Genomic DNA, 22,190 nt, shown 5'->3' with positions numbered 1-22,190 from the left:
GGGGGTCTGGAGCACAAGTCTTATGAGGAGCAGCTGAGGGAGCTGGGATTGTTCAGTCTGGAGAAGAGGAGGCTCAGAGGAGACCTCATTGCACTCTACAAGTTCCTGAAGGGAGGTTGGGGTAAAGAGGGGTTTGGCCCCTTCTCCCAGGCAACAAACAGGACCCGGGGAAATGGCCGCAAGTTGTATCAGAGGAGGCTTAGGTTAGACTTTTTCTCTCAGAGAGTGGTCAGGCACTGGAATGGCTGCCCAGGTAGGTGGTGGAGTCGCTGTCCCTGGCAATGTTTAAGAGGCGTCTGGATGAGGAGCTGCGAGATGTGATTTAGTAGCTTGTGGTAGCAGTGGTAATGAGAAGACAGTTGGACTAGATGATCTTATAGGTTGTTTCCAACCTTGTGATTCTATGATTCTATGATTTTGTAATATTATAATGATTACTGCAATAATATTTTCACAAAGCAGTTGTAATCCAACCTACTGATTTTCAGATACTACTTTATATAGTCCAGAAATCAATATAAAATTCTTTTAACTTCTCCTAAGCTCAGAGAAAGCCAAAAGCAGTGGATTGTTGGGAAGATGGCATTTAGTAACCACTAGGAAAGGACCACAAGCTGTAACAATTCCAAGAGAACAGGTACAACTACATACATATCAGTGCTCCAAAAGTCCTTTATCCACCCTACACCAATAAAGAGAACAACCAGATCAAGACAAACAAGATATCAATATACATCTTTTATATCCAGTGCCACATAAGGGTGCTTGATGCACTTTCAAACTCAGTGAATAGTTTAAAAACAAAGAGAATGAAAGATAGAGAAAATGGTCAACAAGCATTCAATTTTAGTAGTTCATCAGGAACCTAATTACCAGAGCAGTTCATTTGACAACAGCCCAGTCATGACAGCTTACACCACGTAACCCAAAGTAAAAATGTTAAAAAACATCACCACCCACATTAGATTCCACCTGGACAAGTACAGCACCACTCCATGTTGACTCCCTGAGCTTTCTGATGCTTCTGCAGCCCTCCATGGGCAGACATGACCTCCCACTAACACAAGTGAGATCAGTCACAAACTGGGCAACACAGCACCTCACCTCTGCTTAGATCCACGTCTATTCCCTCACTTTCACTTTATGAATTTGGTGATCAAAAACAATCTTTCAACAGGAAATTTCTGTAACCTGCTAGCCAAACACACTCAGCACTGAAGTACCTCAGCATCTTTCTGTGAAACACTCTGCCTTCTAAAGTGTTCCTCAGGCTGAATATACTAAAAACCCACTCTTGCAGAAACAGACATAAACAACCAAACATACAGAATGTGATACTATTTAGATCCTTCCATCACGGACCACTATAAGCATAAATTCCATCATGCCTTAGAGACTAAGGATAAACATCTTGGAACAAGATCTGAACTTAACAAGCAGAGAAATTCTGCTGGTATCACTGATGACTTTTCAGTGAGTGGACCAACAGCAGTAATTCAGCAGCCACCAGCATACAGAGAACGCTAAAGAAATGTTGAAGCATCCTGCTTCCACACTCTGGGACAGCTGCTAGGCTACAAGGATCATTATCATCAAATTCACCTTATCAACAAGCACAGATTTCTTTTTCATTAAGATCAATTAGGAAAAAGCACTGCTAAGTTGTTTTCCAGAACTGAATGCAACAATCTTGTGCAAGATAGTAAGAATCAAACCTGTGTTTTTTAGATTTCCACTGTTATTTTGTATCATTAAATATACCCACAAAAACAGAATTAAAATATCCTATATCTGTAACTAAAATGCTTAGTAACAAACTTCCTGCCATTATCCTTATGCCAAAACCCCAGCAGTCACAATTGGGAATGGCAGTTACTCACACAGCACCTTTTCATATCATCTCTCTTGTAGAAAGGAAGTTCATTGTGAGAGTGAAAAACATTGGTCCTTTGGGGAGGGAAGAACTGTAGGCTGTTTCACTGCTCTATCCTTTCTTACAGCTCTAAACAGCATCAGGGAATTCCCTCTTCCCAACACCCATAACACTGCATCTGATCCTCCAGAAAAAAATAAAAAATGAGCTGCTACTAGAGCAACTGAAAAACCTGGATACACCATACCCTAAATGAGGGAAAAGAATGGAGGTTGAAGCTTACTCCAGGTTAAGGAAGAGGCTACGTGTCTAGGAGGTGAACAGCATCAAACATGCACTGGAAGCAGGTAGCTCTCCTCCTCTGCTGGAGAGAAAAAAAGGGAGAGGGGGTATGAAAATCCTCTCCTCCCAAATTTAATATTAAAGAGTTTGCAACATTCTCTACTCTCCAATCTCCGTTATGTTATAACGTCTCAAGCTAAGGCAGAACACTAACCACTTTTTAATTATTTTTTCTTATTCTCAAGTAGCTGCATCGGCAGTCCAATGTAAGCATATTACCTACCTAACAATGGAAGCAAAACAGGATAGTTGTAAGGCATCACAAAGAGGTTTACACAGGTTAAAGTAGTGCTTGCTTTTAAATACCCAAACGGATGGCCAAGCTCGCTGTATTTTCCACTGCCGCTCACAAATACCTGAAGGAAAAGAAATCACTGTATTACAGGACCACAAAGAATATAAACCATACAGCATTTAAAGAAGTCTGAATTCAACTGCAGTAAGACAACAATTATCAAGAACAGCCAAGTTTAAGGTGGCACACATCAGGACGAGCATGCACTTACACTCTCCAGCTACAAAACGCAGACATGCAACATTTAGTGTACACCACCCAGTATGGAAATGTCTTCAAGGTATAAAATTGAAACAGGAAGGTGACTTAAAACAGGTTAAGGGACCATTATTAAATGCACATTAAAGAACAACACACTTAAAATGACTCTGACTCATAAAAAAGCATGACTAGAATTTACAACACTGATAAAAAGAAACCTAAAACTTCCTATACTAACACAGCAAGCCCACACAAACACAAATATTCAATATTCAACTTTCAATTATGTCACGTTTCCATTTTCTTAATGTTGACCTCTTTAAAGTATACATGAATATTAACCCTGAAAAAGCAATAACTGAAAAATATTTTTTAAAGGATAAAGATGGTACATACTGGGACATTCAAAATAATCCACAAAGCAAGAATAATTTGCCTAAGAAAAATTTAATCTTGCAGTTCCAAAGGAAATTTTTTTCTCAATTTCTTTTCCAGGAACTCTACTGGGAGTGGAGGTGGCCTAAGGGATGGGGTTCCTTCTACAGTTTCTACAATGAGCCCATTTCCCAAGTACAGATTGGTCTGTTGATCGGGCAGCAGAAAAAGCAGGTTTTGAAAAATAGCAGAAAGGTTTTAGTAAAAAGACTGTCTGGATGACTTTGGCAAGTAAAATACCTACAAGTGCTTTAACCCCACATCTGAAATAAGTTTGTTAAAATTAACTTCAATTTCTTCAATTAAAACCAACTTCCAAAACGTTATACTTTAAGTGAAGTTGTAATATGTTTTAGGGAAACAAAAGCAGAAAAAAGACACTTCCAGTCCCACCCTTCCAGCTAAGATAATACACTCATCAAGCTCCTCTTGGATCTATTCAGATAGCCCTTACAAGAACAGTCTAGAAGAGAATTACAAGCCTTACTGTCTAGCGAATGCAGGAACAAGTCACTTATCCAAACCACAAATGATTTCAACAACAGAACTTTGGCCTTTTCAAGGCCAATCTAGTTAAAATCAACAGCTCCCATTCGACTCCCACCAGCAGTTTCAATTATTTAGTGGAAATCATTACCTAATCAACAGCTGAAACTACAATGGAAACTAGCACTAGGTTTTCCCAAAAGCAAATGAAAGCCTACAGAGAATTTCAATATAGCCAAGAATCTCAGCAAAATGAAAGGGACCTAGGAACAGAATTAAATGAGATTACAAAACCTGTAGAGGGAACACTCGCTCTAGCTTTTCATAATTCATTAGAAAGAAGGTAACGGAAACCTTGACATGTTCCTTCAATCAAGTGCAGTCTGACACCAGGCCCCAAAACCTCCAGGCCTACAAAAACTCAGGTACAGTCACTTTAGGATACTCATTATGTTTCTAGAATCAAACAAAGGGCAAATACCTGCCAGCAGGTATGGGGAGACTTTCGTTCCAAGATGTATTGCGTTAAGGGTGAAGGTTCAAGCTCATACTTGTCAAAAGGAAGCTTGTCTATTACCATTGGCTCACAATCAACACAGGAGAACCTCACAACAGGGTGAGCTGTGCGTGGAGGCTAAAAGGAAGGGGAGAAATATAACATATCTGTTATCTGGTATTTACAGTTAAAAGAAAATTAACTCTTTGGGAAAGAAAAGATTCCTAAGTATATATTTCACTATCCTTTAAGCTTGAACACTCCATCTCCAGTTTCCTTCAAAAAGGAGACATGCTCCTACAACAGAATATTAAGTATTTCTCTAGTTTAAACACACAGACATTGCTCCCCAACAAGAGAAAAATATGGTTAACATTCAACTATTTATCTTGATACTTAAAAGTCTCCATGCTGTTCAACCCCTATCACAGTTATGTTTAAAGAAAACTTCCAATTCTGCTTTCCAGCTTGCTATTCTCACGGAATTACAGGTTATAAACCACTCTGCAAACAATATTCTCAAGATATTCCCTGCTGAGTTTGATTTTTTTCCTCTTGAGTCATGGGTGGTGGGGAGGAAACAGCACTGAGACCACTTGCGAAGTATAGAAACAGATCATGCCTAACAAGAGAGGCTAGTAAGGCATGCCAATTGCATGATCATTCTAGTGAGAAAGGTTACAGTTAATGCTGTTTTTATCTTATTTTTTGAATGGGTAGCTTTTCTGTTTCAGTTTTAATTCTTTCTGGTAGGGAAAGAAGAGGCCATACATGAAGAAAAAAAAAGTCAATCTAGCCTCATCATCAACAAATACTCCCTGTTCCACCCAAAATGCATTTTATAAAGCTTCCAACTAAAAGTTGTGGTGTATAAGGTAATTTGTAGATCAATTCTATAACCTTTTCAAAGCTTTACAAAAGTATCCAACTATATATAGAAGTAAAACTTCCAGACAGAAAGTAACAGCGTAGATTATCTCCATGACATTGCTCTGCGTAAAAAATAATTTTAACTACCCTTTTAAAGTGAAGTCAGATCATACTAACAAACAGAGAATGTAAAAAAAAAAATTGTATTCATTTTCAATCTGTTTAATTAGGTGCAGAATCCTTGTTTTCAGTTCTTATTGACTTACCAGTGTTGGTGAATTCTGATCAGGCCAAAAAGATTCTGGGATTGGCCAATGCCCAACAGGAACACCAGTTTTGGGGTTAGGCCGTACATAAATGAGTTTATGACAACTATGCCACGGTTGAGAAGCAAATGAATTGATGGGCCTGGATGAATCAACAAGTCCATCTAAAATTTAAACAAAGCAAAATAACAACAAAAAAAGAAAATAAAAAGCTACATGGCATGCATTTGTCTCCCAGCAAAATTTCTGTATTAGTAACCAATAAGGTGCTTCATCACAACTCTTTCAAAGACACAGATCTTTACATCAGTGGTTGAAAAAAGCTACATTAAGTGTAAAACAGCATCATCTGAGAAAAAATTGGTAACATTTGTCCATCTACCCTTCCACGCCAATGGCATAACAATTAGATTATTAGTGCAGCAGGGCACTTTCATATTATGAAAAATGCTATTTGTCTAAGATCAGTACTTGGACATACATCTGATAAGCAATAGCAAGTCTTTCATTTTAGTTCTGCTGCACCTGTAAAGACAGACAGTTTGCATTTACAGTCTTTCTCCATGGGATGCAAAGCTCACTGACTGATGTCGCCACTCATGGAAACTGAAAGTGGAGAAAAGTTTCATGGAAAGGTCGAATGCATCTGGCAGGAGCAGCTTTTGTCACATTCTTAATTAGTAAGCAGTCAGGGAACACTTCATCTCCACTGCTTCCTGGAAAAAGCAGTGTTATCTGCCAGTCTGCTGTAGCATACTAGCACAGAGTTCCCTCCACTCTGACTGCAAAGAGCTCTGTAGCAGCACAGCATCTCAGAACAGTTTTTCAGACTGCTCTTCAATTCATATGGCACAAAAGAGACCACCTTTTTAAAGAACCTTAGAATTATTTTACTTTACTAAACTGACCTGCTTTAGACAGCTGGCCAATAATACTGTGCCCTTCAGTTAGCCAGCAGTTTTTGCTCCTTGCACTATACGCACAGTGACCCTATAGCTCTGGTAAACACCACATTTCTCTCTAGTTGAGGACTTCCTCAATTTATGTAAAGGCAGAAGTTCTCAGCAACTTCATGCATATGAATTCACAGTACATCACCACTTAAAATGTGACAAAAGGAAAAAAAAAACAACAATTTCACCAGCTGTTTTGCCACAGGAGAGCATTCGGGCCAGCAGAGACCCATGAATCTGCTGAGGTGCTGTCCTGCATGGCCCTACAGGAAAGCCTTGAGCATACTTCCAATCAAATGATATTTATTAAGCAAAAGGAGAAAAACAAAAAATGTATAAAGCAAGAAAAAAAGTGATTAAAAACAAGTAATGAAAACAAAGTTAAAAACAGGCTATGCTGGGACGCTCCGGGGATCCTAAAAGCTATGCTTCTGACATTCCAGCAACACTCCTATTTTCTAAGTACAAACTGGTCACAGCTCTCTCCTTTCCAGCCATGAATTCTGCAAAGCCGAAAGCCTGTTCCACGTTAAGAATGCATTTTCCTATTTGGTTGTGCACTTCACTTGCAGCTGGCAGACCAATTCCTTGTTCTTAGCACAGACTTTTTCACTTGCAGCAAGGAACATTCAAGAGTTTGTGATCAGTTAACAGTACGACTCAAATACTCCTGAATTTATTTCATTTATAAACAAATTTTGACAGCACTAATTCAAACTTTAGCACTTTCATTAAATACTCACTTCCCTCCGTTGCCTCCTTCAGCCTCCAGAAAAAGAGGTGAAGAAAGTGACAAGAGAGCTGGCAAGCAGGAAGGTTATCCATTCAAATCCATGCAAACATACAGCACTTTTTCAACTCACCAAGGACCAAACTAATACTGGGAACAATATAGCAAAGACAAAACTAAACAAACACAACTCAAAAGCTATAAAAAGTACATCCACTGTGATCTGGAATATTTAAAGAGAAACCAGAGCTCGCTCACTGAAACTTTATAGTTTAATCACTTTTTTTAGATTGTATTAGGCCTCTGATAAATCCTGTACACAATGGTGAGAAGTTAGTAGGAAGGAAACTGAAGACACTTAAGGACGTTTGCATGCACATAGAACACTTTTTTAAAAACATTAGTAGAAAAAACAGTTACTGTACCTTCTCCAATAGGAGCTGGATCTGGTCCTGACTTTTCAAAGTTAATAACAACTCCACTTTGGACTTTTTGAACTAGAGATTCTAAACACTGGTTCAACATTCTTTGTGTCCGAACACAGTAAGAACGACCTACACAAGAAAACAGTAAGATTACTCAAAGCTTTCCTATTCTCCCTGTGTAAATTAAGGAAGATATTTTGTTATATGAAGTCAGACTGCCAAGGCTTTCAGCTTTATCAAAAATAACAGCAACAAGCTTAGTAGAAACTGATGCAAAATGCTTTACAAGTGCAATAAAACCAAAGAAAAAAAAAAACAGCTCAGATTTTTCTTCTTCATAAGAAAAGCCATTAAGGCTAAATCAGGCTGGAGTAAGACCAAGTTTTTAAAGGCCCTCAACAAATTCTGATTTCACAAAGTCTGCATAATCCATCTGCTTTTTCTATCCAAATCAAACCAACACCAACACCAACCCGAACATCTCCTCCCATGCAACATTTTCTCAAGAACCAATTTAACAAAAATTCTGAGGAAGATCTTGAAGAACAAAGTCCAGAATTAAATATTTTAAAATTCAATATTAGTTTATCAGCCATTCAGCAGAATTAATATTCCATTAAGTAATACCTCTTCCTCTCAACTCAACATTTATGCTTGTAAATAACAACCTCATGAGTGAGCAAAGCCAACCCTTGGAAGGACAATCTAAGAAATTTTCAATCCTTCCTACAGTGGTGCACTGAGAAAACAGTCCCACATCCAGTACATCTGAAACTGGAATGTGACTTTAAAGGAAGTTCTCCCATGCTACAGGAAACTAAGCTCAAAAAGAACCACAAAGACTCGGGCAGACACTGAGTAATTCTAAGTGACAGAAAAGCTAGAGCAAAAATGAATCAAATACATGTTTTAAGACAAATACCAAACGTAAATCAAAGCAAAGTAATAGCCAGGTACCTCCTGTAACTTCGCACATCTGTGTGATAGCAGATTCATCAGTAGGCACACTCCCGAGCTGCTCTGGTTCAACAGATGCAGCTCCTGGCAAACGCAGCACTAGAGCAAACAGTCTTTGATCCCAACGAAATGGTTCTTTGGTTAGTTCACTTCCAGGCAAAGGAGAATTCAAAGGAAGATGAAGCTGGTAAAGAAAGATTTAAGAACGTTTTCAATATTTGACAAGCTATCTGAAAACATAATACCTATTTCTCTGTAAAGGACCCCCTTTCTCTTCTATGCACTAGTTTATCTGAAGTTACAGTCTGGAAATCCATATGGGCTATGAAATTAAGGGCTGAGCAATGACAGCATATCCAGCTTCCTTGCTATGTAGAACAAGCTGATGAAACAGAAGTATTTTTGCAGGAAAAAAAGCACAATAAATATCCACCTTAACATAGTACCAACTTCTAAGACATAACTCGGAAGAATTTAATGTCAGTTTACCTCCTCCTGAACTCCAGCCGTATTCGTCAGTTTGTTTCCATCTGTGATGGTAATCAAAATAGATGGCTCAAGAAAAAATGGATTCCTTCCCTAGAAACAAAAGCGCAGGGCATTCAGTTGTAGACTAATATTTCTGTCATGAAATAAGCAATAAGATGAACAATTTATCAAACCAGATGTTCTCTTTCAGCAGGCATGGAGCCATGCAGAGCTACTTACGAAGTGCATGTGCACAGACACTCACTGAACACATTTTTAGAATTACTCGTCTTTTTCTTCCAGTAACAACTTCAAACTTTTCTATTCCACAGAAGCACGATAAAAATTTATAATAACTCAGTGAAGTCATCATTGCACAATGACAGAGGGGCTAAAACTGAGTATTTTTAACTGAATCTTTCACATGTGAGAAAGGAGAAAGACAGAATGTTAACTACTGATAAAATAAAACTGAAAATAAAATTTGCTGCCATCCAGTGTACATGTTCTAAAGCAGCAACTGTTCACTACAGATTGAGTTATACTACTACTTTGAAGTTCAACAAGAAAAAAAATGGTATAATCATGGTATCTCATGGTATGATCAGAACATGCAACAAGAAAGAAAATCAAATCTGTCAAGTTTTAACATACAATTACCCAATAGAACATTGAAAAATAGGGAAAAAAAACAAAAAGATATACTTAAACCATCAAAATCCCTCCCCTAGGATAATTTAGAAACACACAGAGAAAGAGGAAGACTAGAGACAGATTTCTTACCTGTCCATAGTTGTCTATTCCAGACACTAATCTATTGAGATTTAACAAGTCAAAAGATGATCTGAGTGCCTGACCAAGGGTTGTCAGTCCTGACGCCTGCAGATTTTTCAGTTCATTCATAAACGTCGCATGATTTTCTTTCCATCCAGCCTGTTAGATAAAACAACAAAGAAAAGTTTTTTAAGTTTTGCTTTTGCAACAAGCTTGAATCAACTGCAAGTTGTCATTAATCCCCCTTTCTAACAAAAAAAAAAAAGAAAAAAGACTGTACTCCTCATTAATCAATATGATGCATCACTTACATGCTACATTCACCTAATCCATGGCTGCAGAATCTGATGTGAAACATATGGGAAATATGCAATGAGATACTGAAGCTTCTTTTCATTCTTCCTCCAAGAAATCAAGAGTACAAGAAAAGACTACTACAAGGACTGCTAGTGCCCCACTGCTGCTGCTCAGACCTCCAAGGTTATCTCCTCCCCGGTGCACCAGGCTCAGCAGGAACCACTGCTCTCTACTCCATGTTGTGCAAGAGCCTAAAAGGACAGGATTTTCCTGTGTTTTTTAAACAGTTACTTCCCACTGCTAATTTTTAGATTGGATAGATAGCAAAAAGACAACAAGCTTGGAGTCATAAATCAATTTAAGAACAGAGTAAAAAGGGAGGAGATGAGAAGATCACTGTCTCAGCTGAATTCTCAGGCATCAGGAAAACTCCCAGAGATGCCATGGTCTAGGTCTGCTCATCTGCTGCTTTCCCTGCCCAAAGGGCTCTAATGGCAAGGATGTGAAGGTGAATGCTTTGAGTAGCTCAGCTGAAAGAGCACAGAGGATTCCAAACCACCAGCTGTTCAGTATGAGGCATCCTCAGAGCCACCTTCTAAAAATGCTGCAGCACACCACTGCATGCTGCATCTACATGCATCACACCAGAAATGTTATGTGAGACATCAGAACACACATAACACCCTAACCAGCCATTCCAATGCTTCAAATCATTTGCTTTGTTGTTCAGAATGAGCTCTCTACCAACAGGGAGTGTTTCTCCACCCAAAACCTGGGTGGAAACTCCTGGAAGTGAGCAACTACAAAAAACTGTGTGTCAATCAGTGAACCCCTCAATGATCCTGTCTGGTAACAGCAGCTATGCAGTGAGTTGTGCCTCTTGGGAAAAGCCAGGTTCAAGGGCAGCAAATCCAAGATTTCCTAATTTCACACCTACTTTTAAGTAAAGATTAGTTAACATGCTACGTTCTCCAATTTGACCTCAAAATAAGGATATGCTTTGTTTTGGTTTCGTTGTGATTTGTTTGTTTTAATTAGAAAGACCAAATTTAATGACAAGGTCTTCTGTTAAATGGATTTGCAAGAAATAGTCTGCTCGATGTATATAATTAAAGACATACTGTGAGGACAGAAGCTCGAGGCCAAGAAGCTGTGTTTTCTCCCCTCCATTTATGCAGCAGAATCATCTCATGGCAAAATAAAGAGTCAAATTTATAACATGGAGCATATGCATTATGAGTTCAACAAAGCACTTTGAAGTGATTAAATAATAATCCTTCCTAAACTCAAAATACACCCAGTAATGTCACTTTGGGAAAAAAAAAAAGCATGGAGTTAAGTGTTATGGAGCACTACTGCTGAAATGGTAAGGAGCAATTAAAAAGAAAAAATAACCATCATACATCCAAATGTTAAGAGGACCAAACACAAAGACACCCTACAAGAACTGCATGTCCCCTACAGGTCATGCTTTAAGTCAGAACTAAACATCAGTTATTTTAGTTGTTCACGAAGCAATTCTAAACAAATTGCCATTGTTTTCAATATTCCATCCCTACTTAATAAATGTTGGGCGTAAAATTAATAGCAGTCTGAGCAGTCATCACCTTGGCACTGCACTTCTATGCTACCCTTTGGTGGTTTACACAAAGTAATTTTAGCCTCCCTGTGCATACCAAACAACTTTTCAAAGACAGCTGGGCAAAAAAAAAAAAAAAAAGGAAACACAGCAGCAGGACTGTAAGCAAAAATCTGCTTGCTTGTGCCAACAAGAGGTGTCGAGGCAGGAGACCCAACGACTGCATTTTCAAGTGCAAATTCTGGACACCAACCTACGCAGCCCCGAGGTCCGGAGTGCTGTCACTGTTAGCTGCACTGTGCCACCCTCTGTAAGCAAATCATGCTGGGAGAAAAGCAGCATACCTAACAAGTAACTAGCTCTGCGGTGGCTTAGTTTGGAGACAAATCTACGCCCTGCTCTGTTTCACCATACAGCTAAGGGAGCATCTCAGCAGCTACAAAAAGCAAGTGAGGTCAAAAAGCTCCTCCTGTCAGCAGGCAGCCCCAACTGCCTACAATTCAGGCAGATGTCAAGGCCAAAAATCTAGCAAGAATAAGCTTTTATTTACCTCAACCAAAACCAAGACGAGCTGAACAGCAAAAGCAGCAGAACTGAGCAGCAAAAGGAAATCTGATTCAGGATCATTAATTTAAAGAGACCCTCAAGACAAAGGAGTAACAAGAGAAAAATATTTCAATTGCAAGAGGCTGGAAATGACATCTTACAAATGCTTTAGAAAAATCAAGCAGAACAAAAAAGCCACTACATTTATCACACAAGGAAGCAATATCAAAACAAGTCACACATGGCAAAGTTCTGAACGTGCAACACGTATGTACTGCAACCCAGCTATGCTGCCTTACCCTGATTTTAGATACTACAACCTCTTTAATGTCAGCATTTACCTTTCACACACAGCACGGGGGTGCCAGTGACATCAAGTAAGGTAAGGAAGAAACTAACTGCTGAAAACTAACTGCTAAAAACTAATAAAACTGTATGGAATTGCAAAGTATCACAAGAAGGAAGTGGAAAGCAGATGACTATTTTGCTTCCCAAAGCTTAAGTTCTGTTTACTGATAACTTTGTGTGCTCACCGCTCAAATTTGCCCACGTATGTGTAAGAATCAAGTAGATATTTCTGTCCTAGGGAAAAGAACTAACTCTTTTTGACTCCCTATGATGTCAGAAGTTGCTTCTCAGTTGTCACCTCTTCAAACACACCCCCACATGGCTCCATATCCTCTGCAGAAAGGAATACCCTCCCAGGCAATCTTGACTACCCCACCCCAGCTTCAGTAACTCACGGACAGGAATTCTAGTGAAAACAGTCTTCGTTTTCAAAGCATTAACACAGAATCAGACACCCCAGTTTCACCATGACAGCTCTTGCTGACGGGGGAGGGAGGGGGAATACCATCCATCTGTCTCCTTTCTGCAGAGCTACAGAACGCCCACACTGCTCCCACTGGTTTTTATCTGATGTTCAGACATCTACCTGCACAGCAGATGAGAGGTACTAATTATGCTATGAAACACTCTGTACCATTTTAACGTTTAAAATTTCTGAAATAAACCAACACCACGCAACGTACATCACCCACCAACTTCATTCGCACCAGTTGTTTGCCCTGCACCAATGGGGTAGGAGAAGGGCTGGCTCCAACACACACTCACAGACATAAAACTCTTCTCCACATACTTTGGACTCTCATCCTCGAGACAACAGAGCTCACAGGTTCTGCCTGTTCCTTATTTGCAGGTTAACTCTTCTCTGGTTCCCAGTACCTGCATGCTTTTATCCAACACAGCATCCTGACACTGCACAGCATCACACAGCCCTCAGTAAAGACACCTATAAAACCAATATTCTTTTTTGTTCTTGGCACAGAACAGCATCACAACACCCATCTCTTAGACATGAGATCAGAATGCCTCCAGTACCGAGTGATCACAGCACACAGGACTGAAACCAGCTGGGCAGGGGTGGCACTGAGCACAAGGAACCAGCGTGGGTTCGAGCTGCCCTGGTCTTGGAGCACTGCTGTAGATACAGCAGCAGATTGTGCTGGGGGAAGAGAACCCAGGATTGATGGGACCAAGCCAGTTGTGTGCATCTGCTACTGCTGTGTTACACTCCCCAGCACACAATAAATAACTTGTCTTACTAGTTTCCATTCCCCGTTCTTTCAGTCTCCCCTTGCCTTAGGTAAGGGTCTGAAACACACAAACAGCTGCTATCCAAGTGTTCTGGAGCAAACAAGGACTGCAGGAAACAACAGACAAAAAGACAAGTACATATTGGTTAGCAAGCCATAGGAGCTCAGCTTTAGGTTTTCATATGAAGCAGAAAATGGAACAGAGTTTCAGGCTGAAGATTAGACATGAGTCTACTACAGACATAAGATGCTACGAGCTGCTGTTGGACCATTTTAGAAATATCATTAGAAATAAATCTGAAAGATTCTGGGAAGAGCAGAACAACTGAATGTGAAAAATGGGTGTTCTGAACAAAACTTCACACTGACTCCTAGTGCCCACTGCTCTTCCAGACCATCAAACTTGCTTTCAGCACCAGCCAGCCCCAGCTCTGTCCTCCTGGCCTCTTCCTGCTGCCAAGCACTGTTGGAAAAATCACAAGGAAAAAAGACAATAGCTAAGAGGTTACAGAGCGTGTGCTATCATCACAAGGGATTCTTCATGACACATTGTTGGGACTAGAAGAATTGCTCACGATCCTCTAGCTTTACAGCACAGAGCTGAGATGACACAGCATGATCCACATTCATGCTGAAAATCTTACATTCTCCCCAGTCCTTCCAAAAACACATCGCCAAACCAGTGCGGCTCACCAAAACGTTACATGTCTTGCAAGCTTGTTCTGAATCTCAACAAACAAAGCAATCAATCAAGAGGTCATCTCATCAATGCATTTCCCCCACTCACACCAGAATGCTGCTCAGGGTGCTGCCAGCCCAGCCCAGCCCAGCATGCCCACAGCCCCAGCATGCGCCGCCTGGGCGCCTGGCGTAACTTAAGGAACCAAGTGCTCTGACTCAACAGATGCAGATTTTCCCACTAAGCAAAGTGTTGTTTTTTTTCTTTTTTAGTTTTGGGGTTTTTTAAACCCTTACCGGCTCTACAGCTAACGTGCTACAAACACCAGTACTAGTGCGTTACTCTCACTTCTGGACAGAACACACAACAGCTTAACTCAACCACGCTGTAGATTTCTGTTTGCAGTTGAGTTAGATGACATCCATCTTGTGGAGATGTCTAATGCTATATAGGCTGTTTTAGATTTTCAAGAGTTTAAAAGCATCCCAGAAAACAAGGCTGAAACAACAACTGTCTTCAACTTTAAAAAGCAAGATGACAGAGTTCTGTAGAGTTGACTCAGTAGTCCATAATAATCTTTAACATTTCCTATGCTGCTTTCTTGAAGAGTCCTCATGGGAGCCCATGAAAAGAAACATGGTAACCAGGTAAAACATGAGACTGGCCCTTTGGTTAAAAAAATAATGACCATAGAATGGCCTGGGTTGAAAAGGACCACAGTGATCATCTAGTTCCAACCCCCTGCTATGTGCAGAGTCACCAACCAGCAGCCCAGGCTGCCCAGAGCCACATCCAGCCTGGCCTTGAATGCCTCCCGGGATGGGGCATCCACAACCATGTTTCCCCTTGATGCTTCACCCTAGAAAAACACACTACTTACACTTACAATGGATTACTATACAATCATTTCCTAATATTACTCATCAATTAACAAGAAAAACGCAAAGATTACTTTTAATTACTCACACTACATTTTGCTGTTGTTGTTGGTAAAGACACAAGAATCACATACTAGGCAGTACACTGCAAGAACATAGCTTATGAAGAAATAAAAGCTTCCAAGGCTAAATCAGGAGTGAATTCCTTAACTAACAGTCTGCAGTTACAATTCACAAAAACAACAAACTCCTCCCGTTTGGTTGTTCTGTTTTGTTTTTCCTTTGTCTTGTTTGTTTTGTAGTTTATACCATTGAACAAAACCAGGACTACAGCTATTCAAAACACAGGAAGAGGAGAACCACTGAAGGATGGAGACATCCAGAATCTCCTCAGAGGGCCCTCAGGGCACCGCCGTCCCCTTCAAAAAGCACCCATCTTCCAGAAGGCCACAAGCTGCCTTCCAACTCACACAGTACAGAAATAGCTTTTTCCCCCCCATTTGACTGCAACTATCTGGAGTATGAAAATGCCACGGGAGATAGCATTAAGATCTGTCTTACCCACAATAGGCTCAGAACATCACTCCTGCACCAGTGCAGCAAGTCACTGCTTCCTCCTGGCAAGCTTTTCCAAGGAACCATGCAAGGACAAACACTGCCCCAGTGTCAGCAGCCTTAATTACCTTTTTCCATTGCTTCACTGTGTGACAATCAGCATTTAGCACTGTTAGCTTTTCATGAAGGTTAAAAATAAATACTCATTTTCGAGATATCACAGAAGCAAGTTCTGCCTATTCTTAGCTCCACCACCAAGCCAAGCTGCGAGGCCCAGCCCTTCATACAGAAACACAACCAAAAAATGAAAAGGCACACATGCAGAACCAGAAAGCAGAACCAACAGGGAGCAGGCAGCCAATAAAGATTACACAGGACAGGAATCAGTATATCAGGACCTTCCTACTTGCAGAAGATCTCAAGTAGGAGAGAGACTGGGGAGATCCAATTTAACTGTTTGATTACACATTTTAAGCTTCTATTTTTAAAATAAAAGCAACCTTTGCACCGAGGATGAGTTAAGCCTCTTAGTGCAAACATATCTACTTTTGTCTAGTTTATCTTATACTCTTAAGGGCTTACATCTTTGAACGTGTCCAAGATCAAATAAAGAACCAAATAAGCAGATGAAAAAATAAATTACTACACTGGCTATGAACAACAGATACTGGTTTCCATTCCAATCCTTTGACATCTCACCAACAGCATGGAGCAGCATCCTGCTTCGAATGACTTACTTTACAAACTCCTGTTAAAACAGAATGGCTCAAAACGTTTCCGTTAAGAATTAACACAGCAACACAGATTCTCCTTTCTCATAAGGATTGGTACCTTGTTTCAGTACGTAACTAACTTCCAAAACTAAGTGGCAGCCAAGCAGAGCTTTGCCTATCACATCCATCCAGAAAAGATTTCTTCTATTTAAATTCACTTTCTTCTAAACATGATCATCTTACGTTACCTTCATTTTTTAACAAGAGACCTTCATTTCACTGTGTAGCAAACTATTTATCTCTTTTAGAAGAATCACTCTGAATATTACTGCTTTTAAGAAAGGAAAAGGTACATTGCTAGGCAGAAAGCTCCTTAGTTCAGTCCTTCTCCTTGTCACAGGGGTTCCTGTACGAGCACGTTGACTGCAAGTCACAAATAGAAGGCAGATAGCAAGGAGCAGTCACTCCATATAGGGAGAAGGAAAACCAGCATGTTTATGCATGTTTAATAGCACATCTGAGCTTTACTCTACTCAATATGACATTTCTCAAGAAAGGGAATGTGTTTTTTAAAAGTTGCTCTCTGCTGGAACCCACTCAGTACCTCTGTAAGCTAAGGGGAGCTACAACACCTCACTGTGTGAGGCCAACTTACCAGTTGTTTTCAATAAAATCATTTTAATTTTTGTAGGCAGACATGCACAGCAGTTCTTAAATGCAAATCTATTACTTTTATCACATTCAGCTTTACTTGTTCAATTCGGTTAACTGAAAGCAAAAACTGGGCCTCTGTGCATGCAGTGCACACTTCCTTCACTGAGAGATTTAAGTGATAAGGCAGTTAGACAGAAAAGTGAGGTAGGAACTGCTGGTGGGGGATTCTCAAACACTATTAAGTGGATTTTGTTTCGTCCTCAAAACAACCAGACAACTGGGATTTGCCTGAGTGCTCCTTAAATAACTGACTTTTGTTTGTTCCTCTTCTTAAATTAATTGTGCTTAAAACAGAGCAAGGGTAATCGTTGGTTTGGAGCTGCCAGTCATTCTCTGAAAGCCAGACCTGTAAGGACAGGCAAATTCCATGGCAAAAACCAAACCAAGCACAGCAGAAGCTGCATAGCAAGGCTGGCTCCGCTCACTATATCACAGGCAGTGGAATATGGTAGCATGGAGACAGATTAAACCTTGCTACGAATGACTCAAAACACACAGGGAGGAATTGCTAGTAAGTAAAATAAGAATGGTTATCTCTCTCCAGTAAATAAGCACAGAACACAGACTTCTGAAGCGGTTATCAATAGCACACCACGTAGCCTACCTGTATGTCATGCAATTCAAATCTAGATTCTGCCGTGTTTTTTTCTCCTCCCAAAACTCTTGGCTGGTAGCTCACTAAGCATACAGCATACGTGGAGAGAAAGATAGGCCTCTCCCACCCACCTCAGCTTTCCTTCCCTCTCGCACCTATCTGACAAGCAGCTTCCCTCCTGTTCCTCCAGCTGCTAATCTGCTTTGCACCAAAGCACTCTGCCTGTTGGTAAGCCTCCAGCTGCACTCCCAGTTGTTCACATTTCCTTTTCCAGACAAGTCAGACCACTGACTACTTGCATTTGCAAAAAGTCACACTTTTTGTACAGAAAACCAATCAGTTCTTCAGAGTCACAGGGGACCATTGATCAACAACAGCCTGACTTAAAACTATTAAGAAGAGGCATGCCTAACAGAAGGTTTTCGAAGAGCAGTCACACACTGCTAGGAATGTTGAGCCAGGTCTCAGACAAGCACAGAACGCAGTCCTGGGCCCAGATTCTGGGAGCCTATTTATAGCACAGTCACAACTGACTCCTGAATTCACACACAGTGCAAACACACACAATTTCAGACGCAGCAGAGTAAATGCAACTTAAGTTCTCCCAGCCCCCTGACTTGTTACCCAATCACTCAGAAGGTCGTATTACAAAGTCATGCAATAACCCAACACAAAAGCTGTAATTCTGTGACTCTGTCATAAATAATATTCCTCAAGCACTGAGGAAAGGCCGTATCAATACCAGCAGCCCAAGATAGCAGTCACTAGGGAACAGGGCACTGCAGGTAAGAAGTCTGCATAAGACCAGCACTGTTTTTTCCTGGAACTGGAGCAGCATTCGCAACACAACTCCATGAGCAGACCACAAACAGCAGGATGGGAGGTTTAACAAAATCAACACTGGGAAAACAAAGAGCTAAATCTTGTTTTCCTTTTCAAAACTCTTTTTAGGTAGAGATTTGAGTACATGACCTATTTACAGAGAAATTTTGGGAGATCTTGCTTTGAACTCCTTCCCTCTTTTTGCTGGAAAACAGCAAAAGTTTGGGGGAAGGAGGACAGGTGAGAGGACTTTTCCCATCTCTTCCCACGCTGCTAGCACCATTAATTCAAGAAAAGCTAAAGAAACTGTCCTAATAACTTGTCCATTTAAATCATTACGCGTGCTCAAGTATAGAAAAAAAAATACATTTGCAGAAATTAAGTTTTAATGAAAAGCAACTGAGCAAATACAAAGCAGAAAAAGTCACAGAAGTCCATTATTGACATATCTGCAGTCTCTGAACTGCAGATTGTGGGATTTTTAGGAAAGCAGAATTGTAAGTAATATACTTGCACTGTTTTTCCTCCCTCCCCTACCTGGTATTCCATTATCAACCACTTTTTGCTCAAGAGGTGGGGTTGGCACATCCTGAATGAACACCAGTGTCAGGTTAAAGCATAGATAGGAAGGAGCAAGCTTCTACTTCCAACAAGCCCTTAATACAGCCTTCAAAACAAGGATGTGTTATATTCAAAGAATCCTATAATACATTTATCCTAGTCAGAAGGCCAAGGATGTCGAACACTGTCCCGGACAGCAACACTGTTTTTAAATCCACTTTTCTCATCCAATAAAACTAGGAACATAAGCGTGTACATTCCTTCAATACCTAAAATAAAGCACTACTGTTTTAGTCGTAATGGACACCTGCCACATGCTACTGGATATAAAGGAGTTATACTGTAGATACCATTTGTTCTCCAAGTGTGCTCAATACTCAACATGAGAACAGACAACCCGAATGCAGTGCCACTAACACACCACTAGACTGAGGCAGACGCACCACACAGCATCCTACTTACAATTTCCATCTAGAAAGTCTCTTACCTATAGCATAAACATGAGGCTGCAGTTCTTACTTCAAGTAACATACTATCTCTCCCTTCTACAGTGATCAACAGAAGTTACAGACAGCCATCCTGCTGACTTGCATAGGATCACATCTTTGGATACACACGGGTTTATACATTGCATATGCACAGCATGCTTTTAAAATATTAAAAAATTGCCTTTACTTGCAGAGAATTTTGATAGTGCAGTAACACTTGCAAATGACCGCAGCACAAATCACCGCCTACACGTGATCGCAGAATCAACCACAGATCACAGAATGGTGGAATGTGATGGTTCAGAATGCACCTTAAAGGTGACTCAGCTGCAAGTCCTTTCATGGGCTGGCTGCCCCCACCAGGTCCGGATGCCCAGGGCCCCATCCAGCCCAACCCCGAGCACCTCCAGGGGCTACGCAACAAGCGAAGCAAAGCAGCTCCAAAGGCATTTGCTCTGAGCGAAAGGTGCTTAAGAGATTCCCTTCCCCTCCACCTTACTGTCTCTGCTTCCTGGGACACCTGTCCCTTCAGACACGTGCCACCCCAATGCTTCGCAGGGCCACACCACACACTCAGCAATCCCATTTCAGAGAATTGACTCGGAGGGCTCTGAGCAGTCCGTGGCTCCTCTCACAATCGCTCCCGCTGTCACATCTCAAAGCACTTCAGACCCTCCATGCTGAGGATAGTTCCAAACACATCACCTCACTGCACAAATTTTAGCACGCCGTTTGTGCTGTAGCAGAAGCCTTCCATTTAGGCAAAATGCCACCACATGCACCATGTTCTCTTCTGATGTTCTTTCCCACCAACAAGGAACCAGCACTGTTGTTTTAAAATATTCAAAGGCTGCAGGTAAACAAGTTCTGAGCTATACAAAACCAGTTCATCTCAATTAACCCACAAGATTATTTCCTTCGGTTGTTTTACTGCTAAACTTAAGAACTATCTGTGAGATTACGATGCACACTAATCAAATTACATAAAGAAAAAAAGAGGATAAAGCGGTCCCTGAACAGAACCAGCCGCCACTGCACGTACTTGGAAAGCAGGCCTGCAAAATACATTCACTTGCCAACTCTGTTTTCTCTTCTTCTAAATCAACAGAGCTAGTAAAACATCATCTACAGCATTTAGGAAAGAAACTAAGCTTTACTTCTTTTAGAAGTGCTTTATAGGATGTCCAAAGATACAGAACCTGGGCCAGACTGAAGTTTTTCTCAAATAACTCATGAGAACTACAGAGGGGCACCACAAATACAGGCAAAGGACCTGAGAACGTGCTTTCAGCTGGGAGCAGTATAGTGGTGTTGCTGTAAAGATCTCTCTGCTGAATGAGAGACAGGACAGCAGCCGAACCATAGCAATTACTGGGGTGCTGTGATGTGGTCACGCAATGAAAGGAGAAAGCAATCTATTAACTACAGTAAGCATTGATTTATTGGATTGGCAGTCTGCTCAGAATGATGCTTTAGGGTTAGGGTCCAATCTGAAGGTCAGCATACTAAAAGGAAACATAATCTAAAAGTCAGGTATTTGTGTAAGAACTGAAAGGTGTTTTTTCCTCAACTATTTACTGTATTACAAATATTATCTAACTGGACAACAGGTATGACACAGTCCTGTTTGTTTCAGGACTTATTACTAGAACTGGGCACACAGATGTTCATTAGTGCACTATTTTAAGCACAAGGATTTTCTTCATCAGATCTGAGCATAGCACGTGATAATAACCTGCCACATTATCACACAGCTCTCCAACCAGAAGGGTCACTTTTAATAACCATCTGTGGAAAGGTTTCTCCCTCAATCTTAAGATCTTCCTTTAAAACGCTTGACACAAAACTAGGATGGAACCTTTACCTCAGGAAATTCAGCTCCCTGGGTCTGTGTGACACTTGGTGTTTGTGCCCAATCGACGTTTGCATCCACTCACAAACTGGGATCAGGAAAAAGACGTGTGCTTTATGTCTTTTAAAGAGATTAAAAAGATACAAAGCCACTTTCTAGGCCAGGCCAAGGCGTGTTTTGCACATCTGAAGTTTTTGCAGCAGAAAACTAATGGTTCCTCGTCACAGAAATATGATTATTTCTGTTCCCTCTTCTAAAAAAAGGGCAAGATGTAAAAGTAATGTAGTGCAAAGAGGTAAAAATAACATAATAAATGAACCACAAAAAAATCTTTCTGCTTCCTGGTGAAGTTTAGCCATGTAAATACACAGCTGACGAAAGGAATTGTGAGCTAAAGTTCCTTCATTAAAGGACAGGGGCACAATCATCATCAAACACTGCTTTTTTCACAACTTTTCCTTGGGAAGTTCCAGCTGGGGAAGCAGGCAGGAGCCCACTGCAAGTGTGCACAGGGCTTCCTCTGGCCTTTGCGCCAATTCCTGCGTGCCTGCCGCTCTGTTTGTGGTAACCACGGCCCTGACGGGCGGCTGCGCAGGAGAATTCTAACCCTGCCACGGCAGAGACGTTCTCCGCAGCACGCTTTGAGCGCTCGAGATGCGAGTTTGACGCTTTCATCTGCGCCACCGAACGGCCTCACCGCCGTTTTCCCTCCGGCCGCGACCTCGTGGCGCAGCCGGCAGCGCAG

At 40.9% G+C, this 22,190-nt stretch overlaps 1 protein-coding gene across 1 annotated transcript in view; it reads right to left on the bottom strand.

Moving 5' to 3' along the window:
- The window catches only part of LOC100548859 (integrator complex subunit 6-like), a 21,418-nt gene extending 11,688 nt beyond the window's left edge, over positions 1-9,730 (bottom strand). Inside the window, 7 exon segments of the mRNA XM_031554646.1 lie at positions 2,439-2,571; positions 4,114-4,266; positions 5,265-5,428; positions 7,373-7,501; positions 8,330-8,513; positions 8,819-8,908; positions 9,581-9,730. Of these exon segments, the coding sequence (XP_031410506.1) occupies positions 2,439-2,571; positions 4,114-4,266; positions 5,265-5,428; positions 7,373-7,501; positions 8,330-8,513; positions 8,819-8,908; positions 9,581-9,700 (973 nt within the window). The 5' untranslated portion in view covers positions 9,701-9,730.
- Positions 9,731-22,190: the final 12,460 nt, after the last annotated feature.

This window comes from Meleagris gallopavo, chromosome 9 (genome assembly GCF_000146605.3).
Source record: "Meleagris gallopavo isolate NT-WF06-2002-E0010 breed Aviagen turkey brand Nicholas breeding stock chromosome 9, Turkey_5.1, whole genome shotgun sequence".
NCBI lineage: Eukaryota > Metazoa > Chordata > Aves > Galliformes > Phasianidae > Meleagris > Meleagris gallopavo.
The sequence above is the reverse complement of the archived record's forward strand: the minus strand, read 5'-3'. Positions and strand labels throughout refer to the sequence as shown.